At 43.7% G+C, this 25,046-nt stretch overlaps 1 protein-coding gene across 2 annotated transcripts in view; it reads right to left on the reverse strand.

Annotated features, from left to right (window-relative positions):
* Nucleotides 1-2,199: 2,199 nt before the first annotated feature.
* The window catches only part of LOC127573687 (B-cell lymphoma/leukemia 11B-like), a 173,627-nt gene continuing 150,780 nt past the window's right edge, over nucleotides 2,200-25,046 (reverse strand). Inside the window, exons 3-4 of one of the 2 annotated variants that reach the window (XM_052022125.1) lie at nucleotides 8,397-10,278; nucleotides 2,200-7,148 (exon numbers count right to left, since the gene is read on the reverse strand). In XM_052022125.1, the coding sequence (XP_051878085.1) occupies nucleotides 7,133-7,148; nucleotides 8,397-10,278 (1,898 nt within the window). In that variant the 3' untranslated portion in view covers nucleotides 2,200-7,132. Of the gene's footprint in view, nucleotides 10,279-25,046 lie in introns of both variants that reach the window. The other variant, XM_052022116.1, reaches the window with a different exon arrangement.

Here is a 25,046-nt window from a genome sequence, read left to right on the forward strand (position 1 = left end):
TTTCTTCCATTGACCTTGCTTCATGGAAAAAAAGGAGGGACAAAAAAAATCATAAAGTACAGCCAAGATTTCAAGATTGTATTTAACTCTAACATTTAGGTCTGAGATGGCTGCCTGTTCAGCATGTTGATGTGTGGGGCTGGGATTAAAACAGGATATCAATGCAAATTCCACAAGAACCTTATTAAATTCAGTCAAGAAAATATTTTAGAATTTAAAAAAAGCTCATCTCAATGATGGTGTTCACCAAACTATTGGATTGTTGTAGAAACTCATCTGGTTCACTAACGTCCCTTTGGGAAGGAAATTGCTGTCCTTATCTGGTCTGGAATATATGTGACTTCATGTCCAGTGCAGGAACGTAATCAACTCTTAACTGCAAGCCATTCAATTGTATCATAACCTCAGTGTTAGGGGCCACAGCAGTTCAAGAAGCCAGCTCCCTATCATCTCCTCAAGAGTAATTAGAGATGGGCAATCAATGCTGGTCTTGCCAGCAATGGCCCACATCCTGAAAAAAGCACAAATAAAAATCTAGCTGGTGCATTGATTTAATGTAGAGCTCGACAGTGAGAAATGAATTATTATTATTATACTGAGATAACAACCAGTAAGGTTTCTTCAACTGTTTATGAGAACCGCAGAAGTAAGTAAAACCTTACCACATGCGATAATACTGGCAGTACGTTGGCAGGCTATTAAAAACTTCCAATGAAAGCAAAAAATTATGAGAATAAATCGCACAGTCTGTAACATTATTTGAACCTTGGCATTATAACTTGCAGCATACTATTGGGCATCTTTCATTATACAGGACAGTTTCAATAGTGGGAGCTGGAAAATTTTACTGTGCACATTTTCGGTCTTGTGACCTTTTTGATGATATAGGCATTTGGACATCTTAATGTGAAAATCTTGTCTCACTGTTGTTTTATCGTTTGAGGCTGTCATTGAAGCTTAGTGGTTAGTAGGTAGACTTGCTTATTTTTAATCAGATAGTTCAGTCTCCATTATTGCGCTTGTGACAGAAAGGTTAAGTCAAACAGCTCAGATAAAAGTACAACTGATGGGCACGTGATCCAGGAAGAGATTACCAGAAATAAATAACCTACGTTATTAGCGATATATCCAGTAATATTCTAAATTGCCCTACCTTGTGTACCTGAGGGACTACAACTGCAACATAGTGTGAGTTTTCCCATTGCTCCCAATTTTACACCAAGCACTCTCAGGTCAGAAACATTATACCTCTTTTCCTGCCATCTTTACCAACAATCACCCTGTCTATTCACTAAATGGTGAAACAATACGACCCTACTTTCTACACCTTGTCTATGCTGACTAATCTCTCGTCATTTCCTTATTTCTGCCTCTGTCTCTCGGAGACCCTCACTTACTTCTGCCAGTTTTGATTTATGTGTTTCTGGTCAACCAAATGTTTTAACGATATGGGGAGAGGCTTCTCTGATAAAATGGCTTTCAGCCATTTTGGAAATATTATTTATTTTCTTGGTCATGATTTTGCTAATCGCTCCTTTGGGCACTTATCTCACTCACTGGCACCTTCCCTAGGCTGTTTCTCTCCTCGGCGGAGATGCACTGTTGTCACTGTTCATTTTGCTGGGATATACCATGGCATCTAGCTCAAAATACTTCTGCTGAATAAGCTTTCCTTCCAGGTAAAGTAATCCCCTTCCACAAGGATCTGGCTGAGACTTTGCTCTGCTTTTCATTGCGTTATGAGACACCCATATTGGTGTAATTATTTTAAAATTAAATCCCTCATAAGATTCTTAGATCACTTTCCAAAACAGAACCTACCATGGGCAATAGAGATTGACAGGAAAACAAAATAAAATCCATCCCCTTCAGCCTCCCCTTGAAAAGATTCAGCTGTTTTCTGTTATGCTTAGTATAGAGCGAGGTTTGAAAAAAAAATTATAATTTTCATTTTTTAAATAAAGGAATCATTACAATAAGTAGACACAATAAAGTCCTTTTTATATAAATATAAGCAGTCAATTTCTTTTATTAGAAAACCTTGGATAAACTGGTGCCAAGGGATATGAAGTAAAAACACAATTATATATATATAAAAAAAAGGGACAGCTGTCTCCCAAAAATAACGGGAAAACAAAACTATTTCATTTGTAAGTTGTAAATGTACCAATGGAATTTTGTGTGTGCTTTACCCAAAGAATGAATTCTACTCAGAAGATATGAGTTGGGCTTGAAAAGGTCCTTTATTAAATGATGGTTAAAATAAAAAAAACATGGTGTACTGTCTAATCCCCAATGATAAGTCACATTATGCCTTTGATCACGAACAGACAGATAACCTATAAAACAAAACTGATTATCACTTGCCCAGTCCAAGGATTGGGTGGGCCTTTAAGACTTAGCCAGGTGCCATAATGAATCGCACAACTGTTCCATTATCGTCTCTAGTGCTGTCTGATATCTTATCTCACTCGGAATCGATTGTGCTCAACTTGACCTGTCATACCATCAGTTATACAGATGCTAACTGCTAAACATACACTGTTGAACTTAGATACTTAAATGGGGAAAAAATAGGCAGAAAGGTAAAAGTTTGAAGATTGTAAAGATAACTTCTGATTTATTTTTTTTCACTTGAAAATGGGACAAACATTTTGGATGAGTGTATGAATGAAATGGTAGACACAAGCTGAAAACAGTGTGGCTTAGGAAAGGGCTTGATTTTGTACAGAGAACAGAACAATAAATATTTCACAAAGCCAAGCTGATGTGACCTCTGGTCAACACTTCAACATAAAAAAGGATAAAGTGCATCTGTTTTAAACAGAGCACAACACAAGCAATAATAAATAGTTCAAACCTGTAGTATAAGACCAAATCTCAAGTTACAATAAAAAGCTCTAAATACAGAAATAGAAAAAAAGCTAATAAAATATTTGCCTTGCCATTACAAATAGGTCCAACTCAAGTGGCATTGATTTGCTTTGCATTTTAAGTACAATTCTTAAAAATACAACAGCACCATTAAAGTGTTTGGTCATGATAAAAACAAGCTGTGGACTGTACTTAACAGAGGCAGGATGAAACACGAGTTCTTGAACTTTGAATGTTTTATCAGTTTTGTTTCTCGTACATCTCTGTACAGGAAAGTTCATCATGTCGTCAGGCTTGTGGTAAAGGGCAATGTGGGGAGTTAAGTCTTGCATTGTGACACACTGGGGCAAAAACTGCTAATGGCCTGAACACATTAACCAGTGATGGGCAACAACGTCGGAGAATTAAACACTACCATGTTGAAGGAGCACCATCGATGCTCAAAACGATCTGATGTCAAATGGTCCTCTGGAGATGTGGGCGATATCTAGACTAGAAAATAAGCCCAGTATTTTTAAAAAAAAACAAGTTTGCCAAGTTCAGGGAAGCAGGTATTAAAGTTCTTTACAGGAACTCGTTGTGCAATTACCCTTGCTCGGTTTAGAGGTCGTCAATCCCAGGTAATGGCATCTGACACTTTCAGCGGGTGTTTCCTTTGGTACTGCACATCCCCGGCTTCCCAATGATGAGAAGTGACAACCTGGGCGAATAATGGAGGTTTGTCTAATTCTGTATGGCCATGCCCCTTCATGTGTATGCCATGTCTGCGCACAGGCAAACCCTTGGTCACTGCCCCCAGTGAATACCTCCTTCTCTCTTTGGGGGCTGAGGAGGCAGTGCCGTGGAACAGCTCTGTAATGCAATGCTACATTCAGTTCCCAGCCTCCCTTCAGTAGCACATAATAAGAGGCACTTGTCTTTCCTATATGTACAGCTAATGCCTATTTCCCAGAACCTTTTCTGTGGAAGTCTCTTGAAGACGCCACAAGCAAACACCGCCACTTTCTAGCAATAAAATAAACCCTGGCTAAACTGAACAGGTAACAGATACAACTCCATTTGAAGCCACTGTATCACTGTCAGTCCTCTCTTTTACTACAGTGTACGGGACATTTAAGGTTCAAAAGATGATTGTATTTTTGCTGTGGGTGAATTATGTAAAGATGGCACAATCTGACTCTAATTAGTCCAGGTTCTCTACTACCGGAATGTGCTGGGAAAATTTAGGTCAATGCACCAGAGAAGATGGCAAAAGCCCCAAGAACAGAGAGGGGTTGCATCCACAGATGGTAATTCACTAATGTGATCAGTACAACACTGTTGCTGTTTGGCCAAGTGTCAAAGATGGCACCATTATTTCTGCTGCCCAACCCAAGAGAGGTGCAACTTGTAGGAATGGAGGAGCTGATACTAGCTTTGGGTTTGGAACGACGCTGACCTTTACTCCACCTGTGCTGGGTGGGATCTTGCAGGGGAAACAAGGGCATCTTTGAGAACAATAACCATTTCCAGGTGCCTCCAAAAAATGGGGCAAATAAGCAATGTGTCACCTTGTATTAATAAAAATCAAGTAAAATTATGTAGCCATCTATAGGTGACATAATCAGCTCCAAATGGCAATAGTTGCAGAATAGCAGATATGCATTGAAATCTTGACAGCTTTTATACTTTTTATTTACAGAAAATGCACTAAAATAGCTAACTAACAAACCTACTAAGAACTGGCCACTTAAAGTCACTTAGACTATAAGCAACTTAAAATAAGAGGAGGTTAATAAATGCTGTTCACATTTTTTAGGTAGTGGAGTACGAACGTTTCAGATCTTGAAATATTACATTTCTGTAATGTACCAATTACTTGCTCAGAATGGTTTGTGTCCCTGTTTTTAGTGCAAATTTCAAAGTGTCAAAATACAAACGGTTTCATCCCACCTCTTTGCTATTATCATTACAAATATTGAGGAACTGTGGAATGTGAAATTAGGAGTGAATGATCCTGTTAACACAAGAAACCAAATGGCAGCTTAGATCAACATATACTTGTACCTGCCTCATCGGTTTTACACAGCAGCAGATCAAGGAGGCCCAAAACCCAAATCCCCACGGAAACGTTGGACTAAACAGTGCCATGCGCGCAACATGGATGCGTCAGGGACAAGAAAAGAAAAATACAGAACTATTAAAGGTAGGTCCACTGTTGGGAAATGCAGTATATATTCACTTCCACTGATAGTCTCTAGCATTAGTGACATCTAGTGGTTTCTAATACTGCATAAATCAATGTTAATCATTGATTTTTCTTTGAGGAAGAAATGTCCATATATTTTACAAAACAAATAAAAGGCAGAAATGCATCCAACCTAAGGAAACCTCGTCCCTGTGAACATACACCTGCCCAGCATGTACACGACATTGACTCATCCACTGTCTTCCATGCCACATACTGAATGATCCTTAAAGCAGCGCGAGATACAACATGTTTTGGTCTTCATTCAGTTGGATTTACATTGATCTAACTCTGACCACAACGGATCGAAACAGAGTCTGTGCGAACAGGGAGAGTGAAGGCAGCAAATCACAAAAAAAAACTCAAAACAGACTGGGAAAACTGTAAACCATGCATATCCAACAGGGTGGAAAGCTGGGTGGTGGTGGGTAAGTGGGAACTGTACAACTGAAAATCAAATTATCAGTGACCAGCAATGCATTTCCTAATTCCTTTTTGTATTTTTTTAAACAAAAGGTCGTTACACGACCTTTTTTTCTCCTGTACAATAAGATTTCAGAACATACAAATTATTTTTGCACTATTTTTATCCTGCCAAAATTAAAAAAATATATTATGGCAGCCTGTGTGTTTTTTTCTTCTAATCCACTACCAAAAAAAAAGGTACTTTTCTTTTTGTTGTACCTTTAAAAGGACAAGCAAACAGTTAAAAAATACAAGCTCCTGTATAAATACAGCAAGTGCCTACACTATTATGAACCAATACCAAGTAACCATTCCAGAGAAACAGAGGGAAAAAGTACAGGTCAGGAATGTGATTTAAGCAAAGCAATTACATGAATATGCACTTTTCTACTATTTTTTTTTTCTTGCCTACATATGGTAGCAGTAATCGTTCTTCCCAATACAAGTTCTATACAATTTTTGAAAAAAGATAAAACACTCAAGGCAAAAAAGTCTACTAAAACTGATAGTCAATTAGACTTTACAATTACAGTGACAAGAACAATTTTAGACCCACAAATTTACTGCAACAATTTCCATTTTTGAAAAAAAAAATTTTTTTGTTTTTTTTCTCTCCATTTTGTAAAATGCCCAGGCATTCTCCATTATTACAAATACTGGTACACTTTTACAGTGATCAAGAAACTGTAATATATATATTAAACCCCGTCACCAGTTGAATCAGAGAACCAATATACACATGGCCATAATGGCACCCATGTATTTACTAAGCAAACTTCGGAAAAAAAAACCTCTTGATCATTCAACAAACACGCACGCACGCACACACAATATTTTTTTTGTTTTTTTTTCCACTCTTGTAGATATTCAATACTGTAAACTTATTCGAGACTGAGTGCACTAAATTCTGTTCAGAACCAAAAAAAAATAAGGAGTAGCCATTGTTCCTGATGAGTAACTGTCTTTATGTTCTTGTTGGGATTCTGGAGGCATCTTTTATTTTACTATTGAGCCTTGCTACAGTGGGGTTCCCACAGTTTAAGCAGCGTCCTGCAGTGTCAAATGATGAGCATAGATCGGCAGACCAGTTTCCGAAGTTGATTAGCTGGGTGGGGTGGGGGTTGGGTTAACTGGGGGTTAGGGATGCTGTCACATCTTCACCAACTTGTAGCGACTGGCGTGAAGGTCCGCTGATTGTTTTATTTTGTTTGTCTATAAATTCTGGATTGTTGGTGCGTGTAGAACTCTAGAATCTAATGACGTACATCTTTCTCTTTGTTGTGTGATTTTTTTTCCTCTCTTCTTCAAATCAGTACTTTTTTTTTAAACTTCACAAAAAGTGGTTTTGCATTTGTCTCAGAGACTCATTAGGAAGATCAAATATTCAAGGCACTCATGTCAAATTGAATGGCAGTATAAAAACTGTCAACTGACATTAACTTTTTTTTTATATAGTGCCAGCATTGTGAATGCTACGCTAAGCAACACTGACACTTTAATCTCAGTTGTTCCCTAATGTATATCATAACCCTTTTTGGACCATAGATTTCCCATAGTTTTTCTTGTTCAGAAGTCGCAGTTTCTATAATTAAAAAAACAAATATGTTAAGGTGCGGGTTCAAAAAAAGGAAATATCTCAGGTACAAATTTAGCTCTTTAAAACACAATGGCCAAAGACCATCCACTCCTGTTGGCAAGACACCTGTGCATTTCTGCAATAATGCATATCGCATACAATCAAGCACAGATGTTTTGGTAGGCGTTGGCAATAATGCACTTTTGACTTTGCTTGGTTCACGTTCACTGTGCATTTTACTCACTAATTAGTAACACAAACTAAAAGACCGTTATTGCTTAGGTTAAGTTTCTGGCCGGTATCACTGGGCACTAGATAGTAAATTGCCTCTCTCATCTGTCTGCTCCTTTTCTTTCTTTAATCGTCACAAACTCTATTAGTTTTAGCCAGGGGGGTCACTGACGAAAATTGACAACGGCAGTTCCAGACTCCAGTGACTGGTAAGATCAGTGCTACATTTCGAACCCAGTTTGCGATAAAAAACTAGTTAAGTGCTACGATTAGGATTGTGATCCGCTGTGGCTCTCCCCTTTTCTTTAAAACAGAAACAAATTAAAAATATATTTTTTTTGTGCAAATCCAATCTGTCTCATCCCAACCAACCCCTCCTTGACCCCCGATGAAAAAGAAATTAAAGGAATCAACAAACGCGGCTTCTATCCAAGAAATTACTGTGTTAACTATTCAATTCCAAATAAGCAGCGGCCCCAGAGAAGGGTTATTTTGACGGATCTGCACCTCAAAATGCAAGTAATCTCAGGTTTCCGTTTTTTTCCTTAAAAAAGAGGGTAAAATCAAAAGGGATACCCTAAAAAAAACAAAAGTTTCAAACAACAAAAATAAAAGAAAAAAAGTACCTGCACATGATGCTTGAAAAAATATTAAAACAAAACAATAAATACAGAAATTATTGCACAGTGGAAAAGGCTCAACATTATTTTACTGCCTCTACATCACCCTCAGGTTTGATTGAGCTTCTCAGACACAAATTATACCTTGAAAATTAAGTGCCACAGGAGGCACTCTGGGCCGACTTTCTCAGTTGGCAATTAATTAAGCTTTACAATTGAATTTTTTTTTGTGTGTGTGTTTTTTTTTGTTTTAAAACCAAGTCTCTTTTACTTCAAGGAGCTTTAGCTTCTTTCTGCTTGTTCGATTTTAACGTCGCTCGTCAGTAAGTGTTCTCCGTGCCATTTTTTCATGTGTTTCTCAAGGGTGCTGTAAACGCTGAAGGGCATTTGACAAATGTCGCACCTGTAAACCTCCTTGCCAATCTGGCCGTGCGTTTTCATGTGGCGTGTCAGCTTGCTGCTCTGGGCGCATGCATAGTTGCAGAGCTCGCATTTGTAAGGCCGTTCGCCCGTGTGGCTCCTACGGTGCACTGTCAAGTTGCTGCAGTTTTTGAACACTTTGCCGCAGTACTCGCACGTGTCACTCCGGCGTCCTTCCTTGGAGCTTGGCCTCCCCGGGCCGGGACCTCCCATGTGTGGGGTGCTGCCGCTGCTGGCAGTACCACTGCGACCGGATAGACCCCCATCCAGCATGTCCCCGGGAGGGGTGGAGAACCTCAGGCTGCCGTTCTCCGAGGAGTGCTCTGAAGAAGTGGCGAAGGGAGATTGTCTGGAGTCGCCGAACCCCAGGAAGGGGTCTTTCATGAAGTGCCTGGATGCCGCGTAACCCACCAGCCACTGGGAGTAAACATTCTCGGAGGGGATTAAAGGCGCCGAGGACAAGTCCAGGTCCTTCTCCATCTTGATTCTCTTGGCGGAGGCGACGGACGGAGAGGGGCTGGTGATTAGGGGAGGTTTTCGAGGCACCATGATGGGGAAAGACTCACCGGGACCGAAGCCGCGCCCGTTCACCGTCCCGTCTTCCGGACGGTCCAGCTCCCCGGCGACGGAGTCTTCGTCCCCGGTGTCCCTCTGACCGTCTGACGACCGCTTGGAGAAGATGTTGCGCTTCTGCTTGTCCGTGAGCACGTCGCTGTAATGCTGGATGGCGCGCAGCCCCACGTTCTCCATGACCTTGCCCAGGACGCAGTGCTTCTCGTTCACCGGCAGCTTGAAGCCGTTCTCCCTGTTGCGGCTCAGCTCGGAGTCCATGCTGAAGCTGGACTCCGGCCTGCTCTCGTTCTCCAGCTCCTCCTCCTCCTCCTCCTCCTCCTCCTCTTCCTCCTCCTCGTTCTCGTTCAGGAGGCCGGCGTTGAAGTTGGTGGCGCCGCCCTTGAGGCCGCAGCCCTCGGCACCGGCGTGCTCGCTGGTGCCGGGCTCGGGGGAGCTGGTGGTGGACAGGCCATCGTCCGACCTGCCCGTCACCGAGGCGCTCTTGTGTATGTGCGTCTTCATGTGCCGCTTCAGCTTGCTGGCCTGTGAGCAAGCGTGGTCGCACAGCTGACACTTGTACGGCTTCTCCCCTGTGTGGCTGCGCCGGTGGACGATCAGGTTGCTCTGGAACTTGAAGGTCTTGCCGCAGAACTCACAGGACTTGGTCTTGGCTTGCGACTGCGGCGGCGTGGTGCTGCTGGGAGGCATGGGAGGCAGCGGCGGGGTGCTCAGGAAGGGCGACTTGGGGCTGGGCTGGAAGGGTTGGAGCAGACGGTGCATAGGATTGTGACGACTGGGCGACAGGGGCGGAGTGGAACTGCTGTTCCCTGCCAGTTCCCGGAGCCTCCTGGAGAAGTCCATGGTCTGAGACTCCATGCCCAGCGGATGGTTTAAGCGCATTACTCTGTCGAAGGCACTGTGATGCTGAGATACCAAGCCCATTTCATCGGCACTAAGGCGGTCCAAGCGATGGGGGTCTAGGTGATGCCGAGGGGGAGGGCTGAAGATGGGGGGGGTGTTGGGGAGGCGTCCATCGCCGAAGCCCGGATGCTCCTGCAGGATGGGCCCCGTCATCCGCAGCAGGTTGAAAGGGTTGTTCTCACCCAGGAAGTTGGTGAGAGGCGACTGCGAGATGGGGTCTGGGCCCAGGGAGGGAGGAAGGCCGATCCGAGGAGTGAGGGGGCTGTTGGACGGGTGCGTCTCCAAGTAAATGCGGAATCCGTGTGTATTCTGTGCGTGTTGGAGCAGGAACCAGGCGCTCGTGAAAGGCTGCTTGCATGTTGTGCAAATGTAGCTTGAAGGCTCATCTTTACCTGCAAGAAAACAGAGAAGCAATTGGTTAAATCAAGTTCACCATCAACTTCCTTTCATATAGTGGCTGAGTGCAGATCTGGCAGCACTTCAGGCCCCAGGCTACTGACCTATGGTCACCTGGTGCAGGGTGGGTTGCTCAGGGGATCTCCTGCTCTGTCTGGTCCCGGGCCTGGCTGAGCTGGCCATTCACGGGTCCAGGTGGCGGGCGGTTGAGGGTTCTGGTCGAGCCGGCAGCCTGCCCCTCTTTCGGGCATACATCCGCTCCCGGGTGTCCCTGGAGAGGGAGTATGTGGTATCTGCGGGCACCCTGGGAGAATTCTGGGATCGGTGGACCCCTCCCTCCCCCAGGGGACTGCCTGTGTCGTGGACGGTGTTAATGGTCTTCTGATTTGAAGTAGTGTATTTTGCCGTAGTTTACTTAGCATCTGATGTAGTTATGCATCTGTGTCGTTCTTTTGTTGATGTAGTTCTGCCTATGTACGTCATTTTGTGGTGTTTTTAGCTGAATAAACTTGTGTTTGTGGAAAAAAAGATGCCTCACAGAATTGTTTTGGGACACCTGAGACAGGAAAGATTTGGGTTCTAAGGACAGGCACAGAGGATGGGGAGAGGAACAGCACCGAGGGAGGTTTAGGGAGGGAATTCCGGAGTTCACAGGGGTTGTCCATTCGAAATCGGACATGAACAAGGGTGGAGGGGCGCAAAGGGCTGTTGGCTGGAGACATGGTTAGAGGGCAATGCACTGGAGGGTTCCCAAGCAATGGGTTGAGGCATTAAAGTCCTAATGTAGGCCGGTGAGCACAGGGATGGAGGTGGGTGAATGGAGCCTGAGTGAGTTAGGAAGCCAGCCCTAAAGTCCAAGTCACTGGGAGCCAACCTCATCTTTCTTGAGTGCTTCATCCTGTTCTCACGTCTGTAACTGCTGCACTACTGGTCTGTGGAGGAAATGCAGGGGGTGGGGAGGTGGGGATGGGGGGTCAGGCAGGCAAGTTCATAATAAATGGTTTGGGCAGGGGTAGGAGGGGGATAGAGGGACTGAAATGTCTGGCCTCAGTTTGTGGAGTGTGTTCTTCACTGCCAAGGCTCCTGAAACTGGAATTTGATAAATGCTTAAGAAAACACTTGCTGGGAACGGACCAAAGAAAATGATGAGTGAGAATATTTGGAGAAGCTGACAGAGGCAGAGAAGGCTAAATGGCCTCCTTCTCAGAGAGAGGGACATCTGACACAGTAAGGCGCACTAGTGCTCATATCTTCGGAAGGATGAGATGTGCCTGGACTTTTAACGCAATGTGGCTCAAGAAACAGAAAGACTGCATGTGTAGTTGCTCTCATCACTTCTACATTTCAATGAAAGTCAATTTTCTATTAGTTTGATCTAATGCTGTGACAGAATCAATTATAATACACAGACATCCAAAAGCTATTTTCAATAATTAGCAAACAAAGCATGGACTGAATGAGGTAGCATTATCTTCACTCGTGGATGAATATAAACTGGAGACCTCCAATACTAACAGGGGTTAACAGTTAAAACCAGTTAGTCCTCATCTAATCAGCTACATTCTCAACAGCTCAATTCATGGCAGGCACACATTGACTACACCTCCTTCAGCCAGAACTGAGAAGGGAAGCAGCAGTCAAAGTTTTTGGGTCTTTGCTTTTTTTTAATTTCAAAAGTGAGGTTTATTCATAAAATTATATATAAAAAATACAAAAAAACAGTGCATGGCTTTCTTTACACTTATAGTGTCGTTCAGTCTATACATTCATAGGGTTATCGGTTCTGAACATTTGTTTGCGTATTCTGTGTACAGAGCAACATTGCCACTTAGGTGGCCTCCTTGGACGATACAAACTTCAAGTGTTTGAGAGGCTTCTACGCAGGGCTTAGCCCCTCAATGTTTAGTGACAAAAGGACCTCAGGCTGCAGTCCTTCCCCACAAAGCCTTTGCATTGGTTGCACCAAGCTTCAGTGCATCCCTTAGCAAGTACTCCTGCAGTTTGGAATGTGCTAGTTGGCAGCATTCCCTTACAGACATCTCATTCTTCCTTATTAACACCATCTCCTCTCATTATTTCCCCTCCTTGGCGAACACAGGTCCACTTTTAGTTGCATTTCACCGGTCCAGGGAAGAATTTCCATCGTCCTCTCAACACCCTACCCGGAATTGGCAACTAAACTGTCAAATGGACATGGGACACCTTGACTGAAATGGTCGCCTTCTAGCTGACTGTGCTTCAGAACCGTCATCAGCCTTCTAAACTCAAATTTCATTTTGAAACGTGTCTTCTGCGTCTGGTTGCGCAAAAGCTATTGAAAAAGATGTGAATTTATATAGCTCCTTTCATGACTTCAGGGCTTCTGAATGGACTTCACAATGTGTGCTCCCTTGGAATTCCGTAATACAGGTATTCCTCCATTCACAAACATCTGATGAACAATTTTGCTTTACAACACCACTGCTTCTTTTGATTGATGATCCCCCGTGTTTGAGAAGGGAACGTCCATCCCTCGAGAGGAGATAGGGCAACATGAGGAACAGTGTGATCCCTCCCATTAAGTAATCGATTCCTACTGTTTTGGCCAGATCTCCAGGAGGAATTATCCACTCTTCATAGAGTCATAGAACAGAAATGAGAAGAAATTTCTTTAGCCAGAGGGTCGTGGATTTATGGAATTCGTTGTCACATAAAGCTGTGGAGGCCCGATCATTGGGGGTGTTTAAGGAGGAGATTGATAGGTATCTAATTAGTCAAAGTATCAAGGGATATGGGGAAAAGGCCGGAAATTGGGACTAGATGGGAATAGTTTAGCTCCTGGTGAGGTAGCGGAGCAGACTCGATAGGCCATATGACCTAATTCTGCTCCTTTGTCTTGTCTTGTGATCATGGAGCACAGAAACAGGCCCTTCAGCCCAACTGGTCCATGCTGACCAAGATGCCCATCCAAGCTACTCCCATTTGCCAGCATTTGGCCCATAACCTTCTAAACCTTTCCAATCCATGTACCTGCCTTTTAAAGATTGTTACTGTACCTGCTTCAACCACTTCCTCTGGCAGCTCATTCCATATACGGATCACCCTTTGTGCAAAAAACTTGTCCCTCAAGTTCCTATTAAATCTTTCCCCTCTCACCTTAAACCTATGCCCTCTAGTTCTTGATTCCCCAACGCTGTGATAAAGACTGAGTGCATTCACCCTATCATGATTTTATACATCTCTATAAGATCACTCCTCAGTCTCCTACACTCCAAGGAATAAAGTCACAGCCTATCCAACCTCTCCCTATAACTCAGTCCCTCAAGTCATGGCAACATCCTTTTCTGCACCCTTTCAAGTTTAATAACATCTTTCCAAAGCAGGGCGACCAAAACTGAATTTTCCTCGTGGAATTTTTTTTTCCCCTCACTTGAAAAGTGGCACTTTCTGCTCGTGTAGCTCTCCCTCGGCATTGCACCGGGTTTCAGCCTAGATTGACTGGTTGAGATACTGGTGCGGGTTTTGAACCCAGGACTCGGCGGCGAGTGTGCTGCAGGGCAGAGGCATGGCTAATGTCGCCATGCATTAGGATTTCCCCAAGGGTGGGTGGGGAAGGAAGCAAACAGACTTGGGAGCACAGCTTGCGATGCAGGAACAGCCCACTGACGGTTGTTACAACTACACGCGGCTCCTGAATTAAAGCACGTTATCCATGCAGGCCCTGGGTCTCTGGAGCTCCTGCTGTCAGCTTGATATTAACACTGTCCACCCAGCTCGTCTGCACCACACAGGACCTGTAAGGAGGTCCCAGGAGTGGTATTCTATCCGTTTAATGAGCAGCCGCATCCTTCACCTTGGGTTTTACCTACTTTTCCTGGCTTTAAATTAATCAATTAATCAGAGACAGCTGTTCAATTAGACTTCTAAAAATTTACAGGAGATCTCTACAGCCATTTCCATATGGTGCCTGATGAGGGGAACTTTAATGACCTGCTCACTGCTGCTCTACTCAATGAAGAGTGCCATTAATGTTTTTTCATTAAGGCTGTCCCAGTACATTGTGTTAATATGATAGCCTAATTCTTTATCTTTTACTGACAGGAGTTAACCCTCGCCACCCCTCAGTTACACGGAGCGACAGTCAAATGAGGAAGCTGTCAGCTCAAGAAGGAGCCTCTCTCCTCCGCCTCTCCCTCATCACCCAACTCCGCAGAAGGCATATACACCGTGTAAGTGTCAAAATACAGTAAAAAGAACATTTATTTTGTTGGCCTGGGAATTTCTCTCAGATCGAAGCTAAGGCAAAGAGAAAGGAGGCAGCAAAATAGTGGGGAAGAAGGAAATCCATTGCAAGGCAGTGAGGTGAAACAAACGGTGTGGGCCATGCATCTGTTGAACACACCGTCTATTGTTTAATCTCACTGCAGCCAACAGAATTAATAATCAGCGACTGGATGTAATGGGTGATTCAAATATCACCCGCTACATCACTGCCCAAGACAATGCTCCAACCCGACTGATACACCGCCAGTGACTTCTCACCACTCCAACATCTATGCACAGCCAACTAACACACAGTCTTTTCATTACAAGTGTTCAAGGGGTGAACCTACAAAGTAAACTGAATTCCCAAAATGAACAAAGTTTTGATATCCTCTCACTGACCCTAGTCAGCACTCTAGTGGATTCCAGCCAGAATCTTCACAAAGATGCCTTTAAATATTTCCAACCAAGTTCACTCACAACTCTTCAGCACAGTGTCCACAGCAGATCTGTTCAGTTCAGCCACCCCTATGGAGAAAAACAATGCCTTGCATTGTGAACCTCTTGTCACTTAAAGAGCGTGTCCTTGGCATCGAGCCACAGGAACTGGAAGAGACCATTCGGGCAATCAATCTTTCAGTGATTTTCACTGAATTTAACATTTCCACCCCCCCTCCCCATTTTTCACCACACCCCTCCTTACTCTGCCCCACAAGAAAGGCATCTTGCTGGCTCCTTAACCTATGACTTGTTTCAATATCTTTTTCCCTCCTTGTAACTCATATCCTTTGTCCATTATTCTTTCCACAATCTCCTGACAATTATTTCTCCTTTTTTTTCATTTAGGAACTCCTGTTGTCAACTATGGTGAGATGAAGAAACTAAAGGCTGCATCATGAAGGGGGGGGGGAACAAGTAAGTGGATAGGTGGGGTAAATCTTGGTTGTGAACTTGGTTTGATGCTCGTTCATTGTGTCCACAACAACTCTCACTAAAACTGTTGCTACATTTGCTCAATCAACATTTCAGCAAAGGGTACATTCACTTAAATCCAAAATGCTTCAACATCCAGCTTTGCATACGTGTATAAAGTCGACCATTTGCATTGTGCCAAGAAAGAAGATGCCTCGTTTAATTGAATGCACCCACCCAACAGGCTAATTGAGATCTAATCAGGATTTTTCTACCTTCCTTCCCCTTCCTTGTTGAGGCACTGACTATCTCCCTGGGAGTCCACTTCTCCTTGGATACCAAATGACCTCTGCTTATCTGCAACCCCTGGCAACAAATGCCAGGGGGCCAAAGTGACCATGCAAGAATGGCTCACTGGTAGAAACCACGGCAGTACTCTCCACTCCAATCTTGGTTCCCCACCAACTCCATGCAGGCATATTCACTAAAACGTAGTACAAAGAATACTTATTTTGTTGGGCTCCCCTCTGGTCTAAGGAAGGTTTAAGAAGCATTTAAACAGACACAGGAACAGGCAAGGAATAGAGGTATACAGACCATGTGCAGGTGGATGAGTTTAGTTAGACTGGCATCATGTTCGGCGCAGACATGGTGAACTGAAGGTTCTGTTCCTGTGCTCTACTGCTCCATGTAACTGCTGTAAGTTAATATCAGGTACAGAAGATGCAAGCTGGTCATGGGACCTCCATCTGGGGCTGCACCTAGACATGGCCATGGTGGGCAATCTGCCCACCCCTCCAAGGAAACCATGGTTGTGCCAGGGCACCCCTGAAGAGGGAGTACACAGTATCCCCAGCAGACATGAGACCACCTGGCAACTGGATGCCCAAGTGTACCAGAGCTCCTAAATGCCCAGGACAATTGGTGAGGTTGCATTTGGAATACTGTGTTCAGTTTTGGTCACCCTGCTGTAGGAAAGAGGCCATTAAAACAGGAAAGAGTGCCGATGTTGCCTGGACTCAAGGGACTGAGTTATGGAGAGGGGTTGAGTAGGTTGGGCCTTTTTTCATTGGAGTGTAGGGGAATGAGGGATGACCTTACAGAGGTGTAGAAAATCATGAAGGGAATAGATTGGGTCAATGAGCACAGTATTTTTCCCAGGGTTGGGGAATCAAGAACCAGAGGACATAGGTTTAAGGTGAGAGGGGAGAGATTTGACAGGAGCCTGAAGGGCAACTTTTTTCACCCAGAGAGTGGTCAGAATATGGAATGAGCTGCCAGAGGAAGTGGTTGAGTCAGGTACATTAACAACATTTAAAAGGCACTTGGACAGGTGCATGGATAGGAAAAGGTTTAGAGGGATATGGGCCAAACACGGGCAAATGGGACGAGCTTAGATGGGAACCTTGGTCGGCATGGACCAGTTGGGCCGAAGCGCTGTGTGACTCTATAACAATGACTTAAATTAACTTTTTATTTATTGCAGCTAGTTCTGCTATAACGTGATAGTTACATTCCTAAGAAATCTCGCATTGTAGAAAGTTGCATTATAGCAGCACTACCTGTAATAAATAAAAAGTTAATTTAATTTATCGTCTGGGCATTTAGGAGCTCTGGAACACTCGAGCATCAAGTCACATTATAGCAGAACAATAGTTGCCTCCAGAGCACAGACTTAGATGGGTTTTCCCAAGCGCCATCATGCTGTAACCAACGCTGCCTGGGCAATGCAAATAGTGTTCCCTAATCCATCAATCACGTTATAACCAATTTGCGTTATGAAAACATGTATTGTAGCAGAACTGTATTCGGTTACTTCGGAAAAAAATTATTGGTGACTCAGAAGTTTGGCTCTGTGCTGGCTCTGTCCCCGTATCCATGAAAGTAAGACCTTATTCGACCTTATTCGAAGCCCTACCTCTGAGCCACTGGAATCCCTGCATCAGTTAATCACTGTTTTCTTTAATCCTCTTCCCTTAAACAGTCACTCCCTCCAGCACTAGAGCACTGAGACCAGAGTGTGCACCAGCTGCAAGATTAATTTCAACATCTCAGCAAGGCTTCTTCCATCACACCTCTCGAACCCATGACCTCCACAGCCAGAGACAAGGTCAGCAGGTATACGGGAATGCTATCCCCTTCCAAATCCCCTCCAAGTCACTCAACATCCTGCCCTGGAATAAACTGCCATGCCTTTATCATCACTGGGACTTAAGTCACACGGCTCCCTACCTAACTGAACTGTGGGAGTACCTTCCCCATCCCAAGCTACAGTAGTCAACAACATACCTCATCATTACCTTCTCAAAGGCATTTAGGGATGGGCAATAAATGCTAACCTTGCCATCACTCGCCACATTCCATGGATGAATAAGGTATAATTGGCTCCTGGGCAATGACAAAGTCCGAAACCCATGAAAGGCATGTTAAAACACAGTAACTTTCCAAGCCCAAAGAGAACAGCAAACTCACCTCACTCAGCCTGATGCACAATGCGTGCCCTTGTCCAGTGAGTTATCATCAACCCTAATACAATGTGCTTGTTCATACTTTGGCTTAGACGAGTGACATTTTGTGGTGCTATCAGAATTGTGGCCCAGTGAAGAGAGTGAAATGAAGGAGGAGGCTGCACAGGAGAATCACTTAAACCATCTGAGAGAGCCATTAACCCAAAGCAATGATGTTAATTCAGCTAATCCAACTACTGGGCTCACCTCTTCCTTAAGACCAGCTCCCCTGATGATGCTGTGATAATAAAAGCACTGGACAAGGTTGGTCCACTGATTTTTAAGTGTAATGTTTGTCTTAACTTACCTACCAATATATTGGGAGCTAAATGCATCGTCCTTTGAAGCTGCTGCCTTGTCGGGTAATCTGTTTCACTCACGAATGAGTTTGAGTGCCAGAGCTTTGTGTTTTGCATTAATTCAAATGCAGTGGGAGTAAAGCAATAAGAAATTAAAGATGAGCTTAATGGCTGACAGGTTTTGAATTTTAGCCCTCTGAGAGCCTCTGATCAAAAGCTGTGCAGTGAATCGACAAAAAACTTTGCAAAATATTTCGATCAAAGGGTGGCTTTGATTCAGGTCTGGACATTGTGTGACTTGGAGTTGTTGTTCAGGCACCTGCTCTCCGTGTCCCAGGCTACTTTCACCTATCCTACCTTTTTAATCCTACATCCTGAATGAAGCACTCCACCAACTGATGACACAATGCAGGGGGAAGAGGGTTACAAGTTTCTCTCCACCAGTAAGCCCTAAAGAACGACCTCCTTCAGTATCTGCCAGCCGTGCAAAGATCCCAGAGTTTTCTAAAAGTCCTACAGGGAGCTTATGAAGTAGATGAACATGAATTTCATACAAAAGCCAAATCATGATCTCTTACACTAACTGATACAGATTACCCTACAAGGCAACAGCTTCAAAGGATAATGCACTTAGCTCCCAATACATTGACAGATGAGTTAAAGCAACGTTATTCTGTGAAATCAGTGAAGGACCAAACATGCCCAGACTTTCTCCTACTTCATTTTTCTCACAATATAGGAGGAGGCCATTCAGCTTATTGAGTTTGTGCTTGCTCTCAGGGCAATCCCATTCCTCGATTTATGTCCTATAACCTATTCTCCCACATATACTCATCAACTCCCTCTGTTCTCCTGCACATACCTACACTAGGAGGTAATTAACCTATCAGCCTGTCTTTGAGATGTGGGAGGAAACTGGAGTACCTGGGGTTAAAAACAAACCGCTGAAGGAACTCAGCGGGTCAAGCAACATTTAATGGTGGGGGGGGGGGGGAGAGGAATTGTCAACGTTCTCAGTCCTGATGCAGGGTTTTGACCCAAAACATCGACAATTCCTTTCCCTCCTCTGACCCGCTGAGTTCCTCCAGCAGCTTGTGTTTTGCTCCGGATTCTGGAATCTGCAGTCTTTTGTGGCACCTGGGGTCTTTGGTTTTCAAGGGAAAACGGGTAAATTTACTCAACACAGCTGGGAAATAGGGGCAAAGGTCTCTCGGATATAAAAAGGGGAACACACACAATCAGAGGGAGAACTTACAAATTCCATACAGGTAGCACCAGAGGTGAGGAACCCAATCCCTGCAGCTCTGCAGCAGCACTAACTGCTGCCCATCACCAATGCATTTGTCTAAATAAAAGCAAATGCCCATTAACTGAGACCTCCACCTTCTAAATCACAGCAATTTATGACCTTTTATTTAATTATATTTGTGCATTGTTGGCAAGCATTTATTGCCCATCACCAACCACCCCTGAGAATTGAGGAACATAGAACATAGAAACATTACAGCACAGTACAGGCCCTTCGGCCCACGATGTTGTGCTGACATTTTATCCTGTTCTAATATCTAATCCTTCCCTCCCACATAGCCCTCCACTTCTCTATCATTTATGTGTCTATCTAAAAGTCTCTTAAATGTCCCTAATGTATCTGCCCCCACAACCTCTGCCAGCAGTGCGTTCCACACGCCCACCACTGTGTAAAAAAGGAGAATCACCATTTTGAACTGCTTGTAATGTTTTGATGCAACTAAGTAGCATGCTTGACTAAATGCCGTGCTCAAATCAGCCATGGTTTGGAGTTGCATATAAAACCAGCCTGCAAAAGGACAGCTGATATTATCCCCATCCTCACACCACCCTACTCCAAGGAAATAGTTTGATTGTCCCTGCAAGTGACACTAGTTTCATTCCAGATTTATGTAATTAACCGGACTTAAATTCCTCAGGTGCTGTGGAGAGATCTGAATTTACACCTTCAGACTGTTAGACCAGGTCTCTTGAGTTACTAATGCAGCATTTTAACAAGTGTACCACTCCACCTATTCTGGTGGCCTTCCTGAAGGGAGGTTTAAATGTCTTGTCTGACCTCCTGAAGGGGGCATCGTTTTGGGTTGCTCAAAATTCTTCTGTGCATTTCTGGTGAAGTTTTAACTTTGGCCTCTCTCTCTCTCTCTTTCAGTGTCCCTGACAAGTTTCAACTGGAAGAAAATAGAACAAAATCCAGAAGCATCACATGGGAGAGCTGGCTTAAATCCTGTCCGATGGTAAAGCCCACCGGTTTTCAGGGGAAAACAGGTAAGCTCACAGAACACAGCTGGGAAATAGGGGCAAAAATCCCTTGGATTTGAAAAGGGAAATTGCCTTATTCCGTTACCATGAACCGGTGACCTAGCTATCGCGTTAAACAAGTTCCTTTAAATCTGGACAGATCTCCTGATCAAGGACTCCGGTACAAGACAATGACATTCAATTGATAAAAATAAAATTGCAAAGCCCCATCTCATGAATCCAAACAAAGTTCAATTCAATTTTGATACAGGTTTATGAAAGCCACTGCAAAGAAACAAAATGCCTTCAGTGTAACTGCTGCAGCGCAACTTGCTAGGAATAAATATATTTTATTTTTTAAAATAAAAGCAATGACTGATATCCCAGCATGTGCTGTGTTTAGCTCAGCAATGCATGGTTATCAGCTGATGAGATTTCATAAAAATCAATCTGAGAATGGCTAATTGAAAACCTCAGATTGTTAACAGTTATGTTTTCCATTAGCCCCTTTCGTTGTAAATCTACACAAACCTCCAGACTAATCCCCCGAGTCAATGTACAGACAGTATTTTAATTTTAATGGAGCTATGCAGAGCATACATTTAGCAACTAAGTGGTAATTGACATTACACAGACACAGTCTCATAGCCACATTATATAGGTTAGCAAATACAGAGGGGAGTCATTAATGGGGCAGAGCAAACAAATGATAATGTATGTATGCAGTGCTGAATGATGTGATGTTGAGAGTGTTGGGTCTTGTGGGATTTATAAAACAGGAAAAAATGGCAACTGAGCACAAGTAAATTTGTCTCATTTGTCTATTAAATTAAAGGTCAGCCTTCTGACCTGAAATGCAATAAAATATTGTAACTTCAGAGTGAGACTGAGTTGGTGCTTCCTCTAACTTCTTGCCAACACCCAGCCTTTCTCTCCCGATGTCGGTTTTGATTCACTTGGTAGTGTTCCCATCTCCAGGTCAAGAGGCTTCTGAGTTCGGGTGAGGCGTCAGCTCTCTAGCACCTAGTATTCCAGGCCAATGCTCTGGCGCAGCACTGAAGGTACATCAAGTCATCAGAGGAGGCAGCTCCTCCCCTACCCTCCTCACCCTACCACCCCACCATGCATGATGCAACCGCGGTGTGATATTTGAAGAGGTTCACCTGATATCTCTGGCTCATTGTTTAACATTCCAATTGAAGGAGTGAGTAAGAGTGAGTAAGTTGCAGGGCTGGAGGAAGTCAGAGGGAGATGGAGACTGATGGGATTGCTCTGCTGGGAACTGTTCTGCTCTCTATGGGCAAAACAATCAGCTTCTGCGACATATTAAAAAGCAGCAAGAAGAGGCTAACTGGGCATTCGCCACATGTGCTCCTTATGGGACCTTTCCATGCACACTGTTGCACGATGTACATGTGATTAATAAATAAATATCTTACCTTATAACAATGACTATAATGACAAGAGCTTGAATGGTTGTGAGGTGGGCTTGGACATCCTAATAACCTGCACTGTAAGGCCAAGTTCTTAATTTTTAGACTGAGTTTCAGCAACTATACATGAATAATTGCTTGGATTCTAATATAGGATTTGTAGAACTAATCTACCTCCTTCCTTCTCAGAGCTGCAGTCCTACCACGTACTATGAGCATTTTGTGCTTTGATTCTACCATCTGCAATTCTTTTGACCTTAAACATATTAATTCCTCACTGGACTCAAATGATCATTACTTACGGAAGAGAAAAAAGCAACAGCAAGAAATCCAATCGTAAAGTGAAAGGGACTTGGTGATGTTACCAATCAGCTGTGCTTTCTCAATTTGTTACCCTCCAAAGAATCCAAGAAGTTCTGGACAGTGAAAGATGTCCTTGCCTTATTGGCAATCGTCACCCTTCAGAAATGTACTTTACCGGGGAAAACAATACAGCCAATTGTTTTTATATTTAAAAGAGGTAGCTGAGTGCCAGACCACAGTGAGCCCTGCATGGTTTCCTCCAGTGCAACACACAGGGTGGAGCATCAGTGTGCAAAAAGTAATGTCCGGAGTGCAGCTCCTGTGGTTACCTTCTACCCCAAGCCCTTGGTAATATCATACTGATGAGCACAGGAGAAAGAACAGAAAGGAGGCTTGTCCTCTCTGGACACTCTAACAAGTCCAACTCTTAGATTGCTTATCTGAGACATGTGCACTGATTCCTCGGCTTGTGTATGTTCTGGTAAGACTAAATCCAGAGTAAACAGTGTCAGGTTGTGAGCAATTCGCACACAACACTCAGTTCAATATTTGCTGGCCAAACCAGCTATTACCCCACATCCAGAGAAAGAATGAAAAAAAAACGACAAGTTAGTTTAATCAAAATTGCCCTCCCCCTTCACCCGCCCAGAGAGGATTTCAGTAGCACTCACAGTGACTAAGCAGGTAGCACCAATTGATGGCACAGAAAGAGACCATTCACATCATTTGTCTCCATGCTGGTAAAGCATGAAACAACTGGGAAAATAATCTTCATAATTCTGACGATGCTTTTCATACAGTCTAAGTACAATTCCAATCTGCAATGTATCTACAGAAACCTAGATATTTACACCAATTTATAATAACTCTCTTCTATAGGGCAGGCACGGTAGCACAGCAGTTAGTGTAACGCTATTACAGCGCCAGTGACCCGGGTTCAATTCCAGCCGCTGTCTGTAAGGAGTTTATATGTTTTCCCCGTGTCTGCGTGGGTTTCCTCCAGGTGTTCCAGTTTCCTCCCTCATTCCAAAGCTGGCGCCGGAAGTGTGACAACACTTGCGGGCTGCCCCCAGAACACTCTATGGAAAGGATGTATTTCACTGTGTGTTTTGATGTACATGTGACTAATAAAGATATCTAAAAATCTTGGAAGTGAGTTACTAAAGGTTGGTCTCTATATATTTTGGAATAAGATCCTTTTTAAACTGCTTTCCAGTTAAACTAGTGGTGGACAATTTGGACATTAGCTGAGAGCAGATTCTCTTAACTGCTGAATTTACTGCAAAGGTATGCCTGGAAGAGAAGCAATGAGTGAGAAGGTGAATCAGTGGGGGTTTGAGTGTGTACACACACATCTGTACGTGTGTGATAGAGTACTCACGAGATTGTGTGCATCAGAGTCTGTTTATGAGTGTGACTGTGTGCCAGAGACTGTGAATGTGCACAGGCATGAGTACATGTGTACTGTGTGAGTGAGTGTGTTTGAGAGAGAATATATTTGTGTGACAGAGAGAGTGTGTGACAACAAATTCAGTGTTGGTTGGTTGCTTACCTTAATCCTCAGTGCAGCTGCTTCCTCTGATGCACAAACCAAAATAGAGCCAGTGTGAAGGTCCGAGACATGACTTCAAACTGACCACACAGCCAAACACGCGCATTGAACAAGGGAAGCCTAATGAAACAAGTTGGGGGCTGGATGGCATAAATAATGGATGTGAAGCCCTGGATATTCACAAGAGGTGGAAACGTTGGGGCAGGGGTGGGGATGCTGTGCTTCAGAATCAGTTTTTATTCCTGAGTATATATACCAGAGATTTAATCTGATTGCTGACTTTTGGCTCCCGCTGGATGCAATCCTCCATTAAGCAGTGGAAGTTGCATGCGGGTCCTGTGTGTGTGTGTGTGTGTGTGTGTGTGTGTGTGTGTGTGTGTGTGTGTGTGTGTGTGTGTGTGTGTGTGTGTGTGTGTGTGTGTGTGTGTGTGTGTGTGTGTGTGTGTGTGTGTGTGTGTGTGTGGAGTGGGAGGAAGCAACAATGGAGGGCAGGGTACCCAGCAAAGGTGGGTACCAAAGGTCTCTGCCTTACCCAGCAGAACACACAAGCGCCTGTAAATGTCAGGTGACGATGGAGCTCGGGTGTGGAGGTCCTGTTGCCCAAGTGCCCCCTGGCAACACAGAAGGAAAAGGATTCAATACACCCTAGTACAAGGAGATAAAGTGCACAATACGTGCAACATTATTTTTAAAGAGCAAAATGAGTGGATGAACCCCAAATGTTTTCTATAGTATCGTAGCAAAAAATTGCAGGTGCTGGAAATCTTAAATAAAAACAGAATGTGCTGAAAACACTCAGTAGATTGGGCAGCATCAGTGGAGGGAGAAAAACAGCGTTAACATTTCAGGACAATAACCTTCCATAAGAAAGGTTTGATGCAAGGTCATCAATCTGAAATGTGAATGCAGTTTCTTTCTCCACAGATGCTGCCTGACCTGCTGAGTGTTTCCTGCATTCTCTGTTTAGTTGCAGTAATATTTTGCTGCAGTACTGCACCTCAGCACAAGTTTTTAAAAAGGTGTTTGCTAATTGGAGTTGATGGCTCGCATACCAGAAATGCCAACTGAAGTATTTCACGGAGCAGATGCCATTCCTTTACTTTTAAAATTTTACTCCTCCTCTCTCCCCAAATTATAACTGAAGAACGGTAATCCGGTCTGTTTAAAATCCTCGGCAGAGCAGAAGGGTAGAGGCAAGGGCTCGAGGGATTAGCCCGCTCTGTCAACAGTGGAGCAGATGAAGACCGT

Source organism: Pristis pectinata, chromosome 1 (genome assembly GCF_009764475.1).
Source record: "Pristis pectinata isolate sPriPec2 chromosome 1, sPriPec2.1.pri, whole genome shotgun sequence".
Taxonomy (NCBI): domain Eukaryota; kingdom Metazoa; phylum Chordata; class Chondrichthyes; order Rhinopristiformes; family Pristidae; genus Pristis; species Pristis pectinata.